The 14,087-nt window shown below is 41.0% G+C and overlaps 1 protein-coding gene across 12 annotated transcripts in view; it reads right to left on the reverse strand.

Moving 5' to 3' along the window:
• TENM1 (teneurin transmembrane protein 1) overlaps positions 1-14,087 on the reverse strand; it is a 404,140-nt gene that overhangs the window by 106,480 nt on the left and 283,573 nt on the right. For all 12 annotated transcript variants that reach the window (XM_081847832.1, XM_081847839.1, XM_081847838.1 and 9 more), the window contains 3 exons: positions 10,976-11,095; positions 5,497-5,758; positions 4,562-4,829 (listed from right to left, as the gene is read on the reverse strand). In XM_081847832.1, coding sequence (XP_081703958.1) covers positions 4,562-4,829; positions 5,497-5,758; positions 10,976-11,095 — 650 coding nt within the window. The remainder of the gene's footprint in view (positions 1-4,561; positions 4,830-5,496; positions 5,759-10,975; positions 11,096-14,087) is intronic.

Raw genomic sequence — 14,087 nt, forward strand, 5'->3', positions numbered from 1 at the left:
CAGCCAGAAATCTGGTAGCTGCTGCATTTTGGACCAATTAAGGTTTCTGGGTCATCTTCAAGGGCAGCACCATATAGTGCACATTGCAATAATCAATGAAAGCAGCGGCTTTCCAGGGTCTTAAACAGAAATCTGGAAGAAAACAAAATGAAAAACAGAAATCTTTTTAACTAGATATGCCAATGATAAAATCTGGGTCTTTTTGCATGCCAAACAGGTGCTGTATGCCACTGAGCTTGGCTCCCCCCCCCCACATTGATTCCTATCAGCCCTGAAATTGTCACAGCAGTGCTGTTTCCTAGGGACAATGTTCTTGTGACACTGCTCTGAGAGATGGCAGGAGGGTATGCCTGGTCTGAGCCCAGATGCTCACCCTGCTGTCCCTCCAGTGATTCATCAGTGCTGCAAAAATGCTGCTTCCACAGGCAGCACTGTCACAACTGCTGTCTGTTGGGCATAGGAATGGATGCACAGGCTCACTCCATCATACCTGGGGCAAGCAGACCTCTTGTTTCATTTATTTCAGGGAGCCACTATCCCCTCTGCCCTCTCACCTTGCTCTCTCTAATCCATCACTTTGAAAGAATATATCTTGCTGGAAGGCACACACACAAAAAAGATGTCGAGATTTCTCCATTGCACTTGAGTAGCGGGGGAGGGGGGATGTTTTGTATGAAATTTGCTATTTCAATCTGCTCCAATGCCATTTGCTATTATATTGGCATCATGGTATAATTATTGCACACAACTCATCAGTTTTACTGGAACTTAATGATGAATCTTTTTTTGAATAATAAAAAAGAGAATGATTAAGCATGATGAGGTGTCAGTTATGGGGGCAGGGAAGATAATACCCTGGACTTTTTCAGAAGTGCTGTGAAAGGCAGATGGGTATATGATGGATATCCTATAGTACCTGACTTTTTGTCATGAAGCAGGAATTGTTATTGTTATTATTTATTAAATTTTTATACTGTCCTTCACCCGAAGATCACAGGGCAGTTTGCAACATCGAAACACAAAAATCTGTACCATAATAACAAACAAAAACAATACCTTGCAAACTCATGATACTTTTGGGAAACAAATGCGCCTGACAAATATATGAATGAGGTACTTTAAAGAAAAGGTAAGAAAATGTACACAAATTTTACCATGCCACACGCATACATGACAGTCATCAAATGGAAGATGCTCAAATCTACTTTCCCAAATAAATGATGGTACCAGATTGAACCTTAGCAGGGCAAGAACTCTAAATATGTCATACGGTGGAGAATATTTTTCAGCCCAAGGGCCAGGCCACATTTTATTTATTTATAAAAATATGTACTATATACTACTTGTGATGGGATGATGAGCTGCTTGTGCGTAAAAGCTTAGTCCCTCAGAGTTTGGGCATGGTTCTCAAACTCTGTCCTTAGCGGAGCCCTTAAACATGACTCCCTTAATCGCTGGCAGAATCCGACAGTGGGCGTTTCCGGAATCTACTCCAGCATAAAAGCTCCTTAACGGAAACGCGTCTTCTGGATTCTCTGCGCGACAGTTTCCGGCGAGGAGTGGGTGTACCTATAGGAGGTCCTGAGACTTCTCCACTGTTCTCGCTGGAAGACTCCCTGAGCCATCCCTTCGACTCACTTTCTCTCTGATCTCCCTCTCTCCCCCTGCTGGTACCTTCCTCCGCTGCTGAGTCTCTCCTAGCTTCCGAGAGCCCCTCCACCACCTGCCTTTCCGATGGCAGTTCCCTGACACTACTGTACCATAAAGATATATCACAGCAGTTTACAACAATATAAAAAACATAAAATCAAACAATAAAATAATAAAATAATAAAGACTTTAAAACAAGTTGAAAGTAAAAAGAAATTAAAAACAAATATCAGTAAACTACTACTATGTGGGGTCTACTCTTTATTGCCTGGCAGAACAGAAAAGTTTTCAGGAGGCATTTATAAGCTGGCACAGAAGGTGCCTGCTGAATCTCCACTGGCAAGGTGTTCCGCAGGACTAGGCCCTTGGAACTAAAGGCTTAATTTCTTGACATTCCCTTCTGGGCAACTTTCTGAGGGCCACATGACAGTGGTGGTTAGAGCCAGAGATAAAAAGTGTGGGGCAACTGATGTAATGTTTACTCATTCTTGCTCCTCTCTAGTCTCCATCCAGGCACTAGTATTGTACAAGGAATGCAAACTTTACCATTGTACAACAGGTTGATTTCTCCTCGCCTGTTCAACGCACCCCTCTCTATCCTCTGTTCAGTCAAGCAAGAGGCCTTGTCAGACCTCGAGAACACATCCCAGCCAGACAAAACCACACAGCGTGTGAAACAGGGTCAGCGGGGTGTGCAGTTTGGGAAGAATTCCAAGGGCCAGACCAAAAGGCAAGAAGGGTCAAAGGTGAGGAGGGCATGAGGTTCCACATCCCTGCTCTAGAGCAAGAGGGGATGGTCACTCAAGCCAGGACAGGATGAGGAAAGACTCCTCTTGGCAGGAATTAAGATAGAATAGTGAAGTACAGGGCTTCCATCCTCCCTGGTGTCCTGTCTTCCCTTAATGTTTAGGCAGCCAGAGATTTTTCCTCATAAACCAGAAAACAAACGGAACCAAGCTCCCCCCACCTTTCCAAAGGTTTCCCAAAGGGCACAAACAGACATACTTGCAGTGCAGGAAAACAGGAAGCGTTGGCCAGGATGTGATTCATAATGTGCATCCAAATAGATATATATTCTATGCACGTTATATCGTTCTCAATGGGAATCATGTAATGTGCACACCAGTGCACATTTTGGCAAAATTACAACTGTGTCAATGCTTAAGAGTGAGAGTAATTTGTGCTTCCTTTATGCTTACTGATGGGCACCATGTAGCCAGTTCTAAAAGGCTTTCATGACATCATCACATCCCATTAGACCCTATTTTCTCTAAGCTCAACTACTGTTAGCATTTTGTAAGGCTGGAAGCTCAAAGATCTTTGCCAGGCCATTTTAAAAACCTTTAAAACAAAATTACAACCCTATAAATCTCTGCATAAATTAGGAGGTCCTCAAGGATGCAGAAACCACTGCTTGTTTTTGGTGGCTCTGTTTTCTTTCCTGATGGCTAGGTGCTTAAAGCTCTTGAGTTTGCTATTAGAGAAAACAAGTGAGACCTGCAAGAAAATGTTGAGGTGTATCTAGCACAAGCGTCAGGGAATGGATGTGGCAGTGAAAGCTCCTTCCAACTCTACAATTCTCTGATTCCACCTCCCACCTTGCAGTCTAAGTTTGAGACTACCAGTGCCTACCAGTCAATTTCCTAATGTCACAATTGAGAACAGGTGACCTGCATTTGCTCGTGTGGTTTGACATCAAATCATGCAAGCAAAACAGTCTGTGAAGCACCAACAACCAACTGATCATCAGTGCTCACAAAGTTCTGTCCTTAGCACTTCCCAACTACTTTTCATCCGCTGATTATCTACTCTTGAGAAGCCTTATGCAAGGGTCTTGTGGGCAGCGGTGGTGCCTGCAAAGCCCTTTCATCCAAGACCCACCTTTCCCTCCTCTCACCAGACATCATATGTGTTAGGCAGGTGGGTGTAGTTTGGATGGAGCAACCTAATTATGACAGGCATAATTAAGGCTTGCAGACCAGAAGTCCCCTGTCCATGGTTCCTGCCAGACAACCATATTCTCCTTGAGGATTGTGTAACCTGCATTTTACTCCGCTCACCCACTGAGCTTTCCATTTTATTTTCAGAATGACATTGGGAACATTGGTTTTGTTCCATGTAGTATCAGAGAGGGGATATTCCCAGGCCTAGGTGGAGATGCCAAGGATTGTACCTGGGAGAGGCAAAGCAGATGAACTATGAATGAGTTACAGCCATTCCCTTGACGTTCCACATGGCCTGGCACTTGAACATGCTCAGTCCTTACAAGGTTGTTTGGAGGGGTCAGCTTGTCTTGTTAGTTATTTTCAACAACTATGTTTGTACGTCTGCAAACTTCAGGGTTCTCGTAATAATGCCAAGACCTCCCTCTCTCATTTTCAGTGGCCGTATTTTGGCTCCAATATTCAAGGCACTCACAAACCACCTGAATTTGCTTTTAGAAGGTGTGTTGCTGAAACCAGGAAATATACATCTTTAATTGTGCATCTGCTCACAAGAACAGGAAAACAGACACACACCATTTGATTTGGATTAAGTAGCAACATTTTTAAATGACTACTGCTGAGACTTGAAGCACATTGGATGTCTATGAGCCAGTCATTACCTCTCAGCCTAACCCTATCGCACAGGATTGTTGTGAGGATAAAATGGATGGGCAAAAGAACCATATACACTGCCTTGAGCTCCTTAGAGGAATGCATTTAAGGTTAATGATAATAATAATAATAATAATAATAATAATAATAATAATATATAAAACATAAAAACTTAAGAACATTTCCGTTGCAGATGCAGCCAGGGAAAGATGATCATTTAAAAGGCTTCTTGGAATTCATACATAATAAATAAAATGGCTGATGTCCATGCAATAAATCAATAGTTAATTAATTGTTGTTGTTAAAAGGCATACCCATTGCTTCTGCCAAGCCAGAGACTTTTTGGCCGTAGATATCTGTCTTATTCCAAGCAAAGGTATAGACCAAGTTGGTGACAGCAGGGAACCATTTCTGAGCCAGCCGCCCTTCAATTGTAACAGTAAGATGCACTTTTGTCATTCCGGGAGGGATGGTAGAATGTGTCATCACAATGCGTAGCAAGGTTTTGTATCCTGAAGTTCGGCTGCTCAGGTAGCTGAGCTTTGTAAAGCTGGAAGGGATGGGGATTTCCTCCTGGACCACCTGAAAAACAGTTGGGTGTGTTAATGTCACAGAAAATCACATCAGAGAAAACTCTAAGAAACTTGAAATCATGGTCTATCCTTCTGTTGTTTCTCTCTCAGTGTGTGGATCTGCAGTTCCTATCCTTCCATTCACAAATGAAACCATCAATTCTTTCCGTAGCTCCCTTCACTCCTTAATTAATTGCACTGCTGCAATAATCAGCTCCATAAGCTTCTCTCCTTAACCCTCATCATTTCCCTAAAAATCCAATACACAGGATAGCAAGACTGGACTACACACTCGAGGATTGTCATACACTACTCTGGTTGCCCACCCTCAGGAAAATGGGTATAACAACACTGGGTTATGCTGGGCTGGCATAAGCCACACTTACTCATCAGTGACAGGGAAATAATAATGACATATTTTAATTTAATTTAGGGTTATGTTATTCTGTGACTGCCATTTAGGTCAGTTTCTCAGAACTAAAAAGGTTGGGAACCACTGACTTACATAAAAAAGCAAAATATTCAGTTCTTCATTTTAGCAAATAAAATCTAACACTTAGCTAAAGGCCATTAAATTATCCATGCTTTAACACAAACAGGGGTCCCCATCCTAATAGATAACCAACTATTTATTGTCATTCCAGCAATGATATTACACCATTGGCATTTGCTCTTACCTGTAGTTCTGGTATAATTGTCCCCCTTTCTGGACATGATCCTCCGAACGATGTGAGAGGAAAAGGGAGGACAATGGGATTGGGGCTCACAAAGTTACTGATGTCACAGGATGGTGGGTCCACTTCTGCTCTTTGCATGACTACTTTGTCTATTACAATAAACCGATTCCAGGACAACCAAAGTGTCCTTTTCACAGAAAGAAAAGGAGATCTCTCAAAGACCAAGGTGACTGAGATGCCCCCAACAGCCACTAGGTCAAAACTGAAAAGACAAAAGAAGTCTATTTTAAAAATCTGATTCTAGTCCAATATAGCTTCAACAATACCCTTTTGAAAATCCATCTTTCCAACATTTGGGTTAAGCACTTTCTGTGTTAACCACTCTTCATAGGGCAAAGTGGGCATATTAATATTCCCAATCTTTTAAAATTTTGAACCATCAAGTGATACAGCTGCTGCTCTCATATTACTGCCAAAAAATGCCTAAGTGTATGTATGCATTTAGTTATTTTATTATACTACATTAAAAAGCCACGTTATACTGAAGCTCTTAGTGCAGCTTACAAGAAATAAAAACAAATTAAAATTCATTAACGAAGAAGCACAAATGCAATGTGAAAAAAACTGGAGTCAAAACAGCATTGCAGTGCGTCTGTTGTTCAAACCCTTACTATTGTTACAGTCATACCTCAGGTTACAGATGCTTCGGGTTGCGCGATTTTGGGTTGCACACTGCGCTGAACCTGGAAGTACCGGAATGGTTACTTCCGAGTTTTGGCGCTTGTGCATAAGTGCTAAATCGCGCTTTGCGCATGCGCAGAAGCACCAAATTGCGACCCGTGCGTGCGCAGATACGTGGGTCACAGGTTGCAAATGCTGCAGGTTGCGAACGTGCCTCCTGCACGGATCACGTTCGCAACCCGAGCATCCATTGTATTAAGCCTTTTGTGGGAGGTAGGCTGAATGCCTGGGCCCCCTTCAAATTCTTAGAACAGCCAGGCTAGCTTCCTGACGAGGTGACAGCCTGGGTGATGGGCCATAAAGTGGAACAAAGGAAGGGGCTGTGTGCAAGATGGCAGATGGGTGGGGAACCCTCCATCAACATGCGGGCAGTTAGAAGGACGGAGGCTAGAGAGCTGAGTGATGTGAACTAGAAGCTAGATGAAGCAAACCTGCAGACAGGTAAGCTAGAGAGAGCCAGAGAGATATCTGATTTCAGTTTGAATCCAAGGCTGCAGCTACGGGGGGGGGGGGGGGGCAAGGCCATCTTGGGGTATTAATGCTGCGTGCCCCTATGTTGTAGGCTCAGGTTGTATATATGTATAAATAAACCATATATCATAAAGACACCACAGTCTCTGCTGAACTTCACTTCAAAGGAAACATGAATGCTGGGTAAGTGTGTGTGCAACATTTTTGTTATGTTGGAAGCTGCCCAGAGTGGAAGCTGCCCAGAGTGGCTGGGGCAACCCAGTCAGATGGGAGGGGAAATGAATGAATGAATGATGAAACAGCTGACCTGCCACTTACACCTTCCCTCTTTGCCAACATGGCTGTTTGAGTACTGATATCCTACAATGTGAAGAAGCAGGTAAACAGTCAATTGCTTACTCACATCCTAAGCCAATCAGCTTTGGGAGTTACTAGGTTGACCTGGCTGCATCAATGGCTGAGTACCTGTGCAAGATGGTTTGCTGGACACTGGTTGGAATGGTTATCCACTGACCTGCCTGCATCACATACCATGAAGAGTTTTCACATATTTATTATCACTGTGTGTTGAGCTGATAGACTGTGATAGAAAAGAGCTCTCTATCCCAGAAGAGGTATGGGGCATAAAATGGTATTAGACAGAGGAAATGATACAGTTTCTTATTATCATATGACTTTAACATCGATAGTCATGTAACGTAAGGCAGTGTAAATAGTTACTTCACTCTATTACCGGATGCATCTCTTATGGAAACCTTTGATGGTAACAAACTGTGATAGGAAGTCAGGCTTAATTATGCATATTCCATCACATTTCCCAAATGTTACACAGAAAGAAAGAAACAAAACTAGAGAGAGCACATTTGCATGCTACAGCTCTGTCAAGAGATAGGTAAATCAGAAATAATAATTAGGTGACTTGCTACCCTGGCATTTTAAAATCACAAAAAATATGGAATGGATATCAGCTCCATTACTTACAAGGCTTGACACTGCAATAGATTATTTACTCACAGTTTTAAAGTATTTATGCTGCTGTTGCAGTAAAAGGAAACCATACCATGAAATTGTGAACATAAGCTTTTTCTGCATTTGCAAGCTTTAACTGGTTCAGTTGATTAATCCATAAGGCCCTATTTTAATCAGTACATCAAAATGTCAATCCACGAACTGTGTGTTAAGGGTGCACTTTTTAAAAAAACAGCAACTAATTTTTTGCACAGATGTGCTATTGCATTAGGGAAGGGGAAATTAATTATTATTATGTGAGTTTGTGGTGTTCATGTGCGTCAGCCTGAATAATGCCCTGAGTCCCTTCTGATTCTTGGGTTTCTGTATCTGTGGGGGTAGAAAGTATGACAATCAGTTCGCATAACCAGTTCCTCTATCTAGGTGATTTCATTTCATTTCACTTATTTATTTATTTATTTATTTATTTATTTATTTATGATTTTCAGTTAAACACATTTCAATAGTTTTACAATCATTCTAACATTTCAAAACTTGACTGACTTCATCCTCTTTCTGTGGTTCCTTAAATTTATTTTTTTACATTTCCTGCTTATTCTAAATTAACTTAACTTATTCTTTTCTTCATCTACTTTAAATATATGCTCTTATGAGACTGTAGGTTATTACAATGATCCTGCCAATGTCCTTATAAGTTTACAGTTTGTTTGAAAATATTCAACAAACCATTTCCATTCTGTTATAAAAGTTTGTCATCTTGATTTCTTATTTTTTCTGGCAAGTTTCTCCATTTCTGCATACAGTGGTACCTCGGTTTTCGAATGCCTCTGTAGTCGAACGTTTCAGAACTCCAATACTGAAAACTCGGAAGTAAATGCCTCCGTTTTTGAATGCGCCTCAGAAGTCGAAAGGACTTCTGGAACAGATTACATTCGGAAATCGAGGTACCACTGTATTCCACAAGTTTTGTATCCGTATTCTTTCATTGGGACTTCTCCTTCTTTCCATTTCTAGGCAAATAACATTATTGCCGCTGTTGTCGCATACATGAATACATTTCTATACTGTTGGTAGTTCTTCCCCTATAATTCCCAAAAGTAAAGCTTTTGGGTGTGTGTGTTTTTTTACAAATGTTATTTTAAACATCTTTTTCAGTTCATTATAATCATTTCTCAGTAAGCTTTAATGTTACTACAAGACCACCATATATGATAAAAAATACCTTCTTTCTCTTTGTATTTCCAACACGTATTTGATTTTGTTTTATACATTTTTGACAATTTAGTCAGTGTTTGATACCATGTTTATAACAGTAGTTTTCTCTTAAACTATAGCATGCTGTAAATTGAATCAGTGAAGATTTTACTTGCTCATCCTTTGTCTCCCATGCCAATAATATCTTATAGATTTCAGACAGCACTTTAACATTACAACAGATCTCTCTCCAATTGTGATATTTGTTCCCCAAACCCTTGTATCCTATATTTCTTAAATACTTCATTCAAATGATGATATTGTATCCATGTTGTTAGCTTTCCTGATAAATCCTTAAATCCTTTTAATTTATACTCTCCTCCCCCTTGTTTTAATAATTTTCTATAAGTTGTCCAACCTTCTATTATATTCTTTTTCATTACTGCTATGGCTTCCAAAGGTGAGAATCAAAGTAGTATTTTTGTCTCCAACCAACTTTTATATTTATCCCATACTCTATAAAAAAATTCTCTAATTATGTGATTTGTAAATCCTTTATGTACTTTCACCTTTTCATACCACAAATAGGCGTGCCAACCAAAAATATTACCATGACCTTCTATATCTAAGATATGTGGATTCTCCAATGTCATCCATTCCTTCAACCATCAAGGGCAAAATGCTTCATAATATAAACTCATACCCAGCAGGGAGAAACCTCCTCTGTCTTTTACATCTTTCAATATTTTATATTTTATTCTCGTTCTCCTCCACCCCTGCTAGATATATTTAGAAATATCTTTTTGCCATACATTGAAACAATCTGTCTTGTTGATCACCAGAATTGATTGAAACCAAAACAACATTATTGGCAACACATTCATTTTTATAGATTGACTATAGCCTGTCTAGGTGATTTTAAGACAATAGCCTTAGCTGGCCATTTAAGGACCATGAGTAGCATAACCAAAGAAGTTGCTGTGCACCATATGGCAAATGGGTAGGCCTTTCTCCTTCCTGCCTGTCTGGTAGTTAGAAGGACAACAGCCAAAGTAGTGGTGCGTGAACTCATCGGAAAAACAAGTCAAGAAGCTGGACTTGCTTAATTTGTGCTGGATCCAAAGCTGTCACTAATGGAGAAGCGATATCTGTTGGGTTGTTAATGCTGTGAGCCTCTCCACCTTAGGTTCAGGATGCATATTGGTGTCAATAAACCACATATCCCAAAGATACAACAGGCTCCACTGTCTCTCATTCCAACAAAACCGGACACTGGGTAAGTGCCTGAAACTCCTGGAATCTCTTGTTGCTCAGAGATTGGGGTGGCATATAACAATTACTGTTATTTCAATTTATTAGTTGCTTGCCACGTAAGAAATCTCCAAGTGACTTACAAAAATGTAAAAGTCCAAAGCATGATGTAAAATCAGAAAAAAAGTAAAAGTGGTACAATGAATACAACAAAAGCCATACAATCACCTATAAAACAATAGTAAAAATAAAGCGTTGAAGGTATATTTTATTTTCTGACGAGGACTTTTGTTCATTTATGTTTGTTAAAGTGCATGTAGTATGTCTCAGAATGGTGTATTTTGTAATGGAGAAAATTTCATGTAATTTGAAATTTAGATAAGGACTAGAACCTTGGGATTTTTTATTACTTATAGAGCAACATCAATATTCTCAAGAAAACTACCACCACAAGACTCGGTAATTTGGAATTATACAGAAACTACCAATGTGCCTTATTCAAATACATACAAATTTCACCTTTCTACTCAACCCACAGACTGCATTTACCATGCATGTCTATATATTTATTTTGTTTTGTGTTAATGTTCGCTATTTCTGATCTTTTGTTATAGCTGCTTTACTTGTCTTTTATCGATTGAAAAATTAACTAAAAATATTTACCAAAAATTGTATATTTTGCTGATTTGCATTAAAATAAAATCAAGTAACATCAGTTTAAAAGACAGACGAGTCTCCAGACTTAATTATTTAATTAGTTGACAGCCAAGTTATTTTCAACAACTGAATTAACCAAATGCTTCTCAAAAATGAAGTAAAATAGTACCAGAAGACACAGAATAAACTATCTCACCTTCCATCCTGTCGGCTGATGGTGTATCCATAATCATTGTGGTTTTGGAAACTCACATTCACGCCAACCAGGGGGGTTCCATCTATCGCTACCACCTGGCCTCGAACAACACAAGCACGTCTGCAATAAGACAGGGTGAAATGAGCATAAACAAAGGAAGATACTGAGACATCCAATGATAGTTGCACAGGTTGTACAGTGAAGTACAGCATTATAATAAACTTCTGAGAACTGCATCACCATCACAGCAGTGATGGACCCTGAGGAAAAGGGAAGCGGAGGAGGGAGATAAGAGACAAAAGCACAGATTGAGACAGAGGTGGGTGGTCCAGGCGAGCTGTGGAGGAATTGTTAGGAAAGGCCTAGACAGGTCCACAGCAACCATCCTGCTCTACCATTGTCCACCATTTTCCTTGACCACTGAGGCTGAAATGGCACTGCTAGTGTGAGCTAGAGAGGCAGGAGGAGGAACAGTGCACACAGTCAAAGTAAGGATAATTTAACCCCCCACTTACCAGCTGATGAGCAAGGTTTAATCCTCCCCAGTTTTGCAGGATTCCATACAAACTCCACCCTGATTCAGGAAGGGGCTTGCATTGCAATCCCCTAATAAAATAGGGTCCCTTGCATGGATTTTGCAGAGGACTCCACCATAACCAGCAACCTTTCCACTGACACTGAACTGGATAAGCATATTGGCAAGGCAGTCATGGCAATGGCTTGCCTCTCCCTCTCCCAAAATGGTATGGGAGAATGTAATGCTAACAACTGATCCTAAGATGAAGGTCTACCAGCCTTGTGTGTTGAGCATGCTGCTTTATGGAAGTTTCTTACAACCACCAGGAGCGATGTCTCAACACCTTCCACATGTGCTGTTGTCAGGAAGATTTGGGGCATCACATGACAGGGCAGAGTCTCAAATAAAGATGTGCGCACCTAATACCACAGTCCTACCACATTCACACTCCTGTCTCAGTGGCATCTGCACTGGTTTGGGCATGTCCACAAAACAGCAGGATTCGCAGGGACATGTTCTACAGGGGAGCTGTCTTCAGGCACCAGGCCCCTTGGCAGATCAATATCTGTTACAAAGATGACTGCAAGTGAGACATGAAGGCTAGAAACATCAACCTTGCCATGTGGGAATCCCTCGCAGAAGACTGTAGTGCCTGGAGACAGACAGGTCATTCATCAACAAGAGTGAACAAAGGAGGGGTGGCCACTGGATAGAGCACAGAGAGAACGAACACCATGATGCATCTGCATCAAAAAACCAGATGCCTTCATCTGCCCCAGCTGCAACAATCTATGTCTCTCTCATATGGGTCTCTACAGCTGTAGCAGGCGCTGCAACTCTCCAAATGTTTGACTTTACCCCCCAAAGTGTACTCTCCATTGTCTCCCAAGACAGGCAGATGCCAACAGCAACAACAATAAGAGCCTGCTGAATCTAGCCAATGACCCATCTAGTCCAGCACCCTGTTGCTCTAGTACCCAACCAGATGCCTATGTGAAGCCCACAAGCAGGACCTGAGTACTACTGCAGCCTGTCCACTTATGCTTTATAGTAACTCATATTCACAGGCATACTGCCTCTGATAGTGGTGGTAGAACATAGCCATCATGACTAGTAGTTATGGATAGTCTTAGGCTCAATTATTTCTTTCTCTAGCTGTATGTCTTGCATTTTCAATTGCTTGTACAGTGGTGCCCCGCAAGACGAACGCCTCGCAAGACGGAAAACCCGCTAGACGAAAGGGTTTTCCGTTTCGGAGGCGCTTCGCAAAACGAATTTCCCTATGGGCTTGCCTTGCGAGTTCCTGCGGGGTTTTTCCCCCTCCCCCCCTTTTCCTAAGCCCTAAGCCGCTTATCAGCTGATCCGCTGATAAGCCGCTGATCAGCTGATCAGCTAAAAGCCGCTAAACCGCTAATAGCGCTAATCCGCTAAGCTGTCAATGGGCTTGCTTCGCAAGACGAAAAAACCGCTATACGAAGAGCCTCATGGAACGGATTAATTTCGTCTTGCGAGGCACCACTGTACATTGTCTTTTCTGACCAACAGAAGAGGCATTAACTGCTGAAGTGTATGTCTGATAGACAAACTAACAAATGGCAATTTTACTCAAAGAAATGTATAATTTATTGCATCAAATGTTGCAGTGAAATGTATTAAGGAAAAAAGGTCTAGTAAGGTTTATTCATTTCCTTCCTACTGACAACACTGGTCTAAGCAACCTCGGGAGGGCAATTAACTCTAGGCCTAGAATAATTTTAGTCACATGTATGAAGGCAAATCAAGCAAATTGCTAGCAATATGTGGCTAAAAATGGGTAAACTATTTTAATATGCACACCCTCAATCCATGGCCACAGTATGAACATCAGACTGTCAAGTCTTTTCACGCTTTAAGTAGGTCGATATATTTGGCTCATTTAGAAGTGCTAAGGGGTCCATCATGAAAGGTAAGTGACTGAAGGGCAATCTCAACACTGGTGTTATATTGTGACTATAAGTGAAATCTAGTAAGCGCCAGTCAAAATTTTCTCTCTGCCATGAACTAAGCCATGTCATCTCCCCTATCTCAGTGTTTGCAATACAGAGATAAAACAATGGTCACCTTTACAGGGTTGTATCAAGGATTACTGAGATAATGTATGTGATATGCTCTGAATACTTGATATATTGCACCAATGCTTAGTACTGATATTCATTTTTGCCAAGTGTCACAGGAAATGTTCATGCAAAGGTAAGAAGAGTCACATAGGGATCCTCTCCAGGGGTGAATGCCATGAAATCCTTTGCTGTGACCTTGGGTGGTGGTGGTTGTTTCTACTGCAGCATCTCCTCCTCATACCTTTGCTCCTCCTTCTTTTGATGGAGACACTCCATCAAAATTGTGCTTCCTGCTGTTCCTGATTAAGTGCTAAAAGTGCTTAGCAACAGTATAGCCAGAAACTTATAATGCTGCTTCCAACTTTAGAAATATCCACTTGACTTACTTTTTTTTTTTTAAATAAAGCTAAGAGAGAAAGGGAGTGAACTTGAAGGTGAACTAGGAATCATTCAAAGTTCAACCCCCCCAAATGAACTTAATTTGTCTTTAATTATGGAA

The sequence above is a fragment of the Podarcis erhardii genome (genome assembly GCF_964252035.2).
Source record: "Podarcis erhardii genome assembly, chromosome: Z".
Taxonomy (NCBI): domain Eukaryota; kingdom Metazoa; phylum Chordata; class Lepidosauria; order Squamata; family Lacertidae; genus Podarcis; species Podarcis erhardii.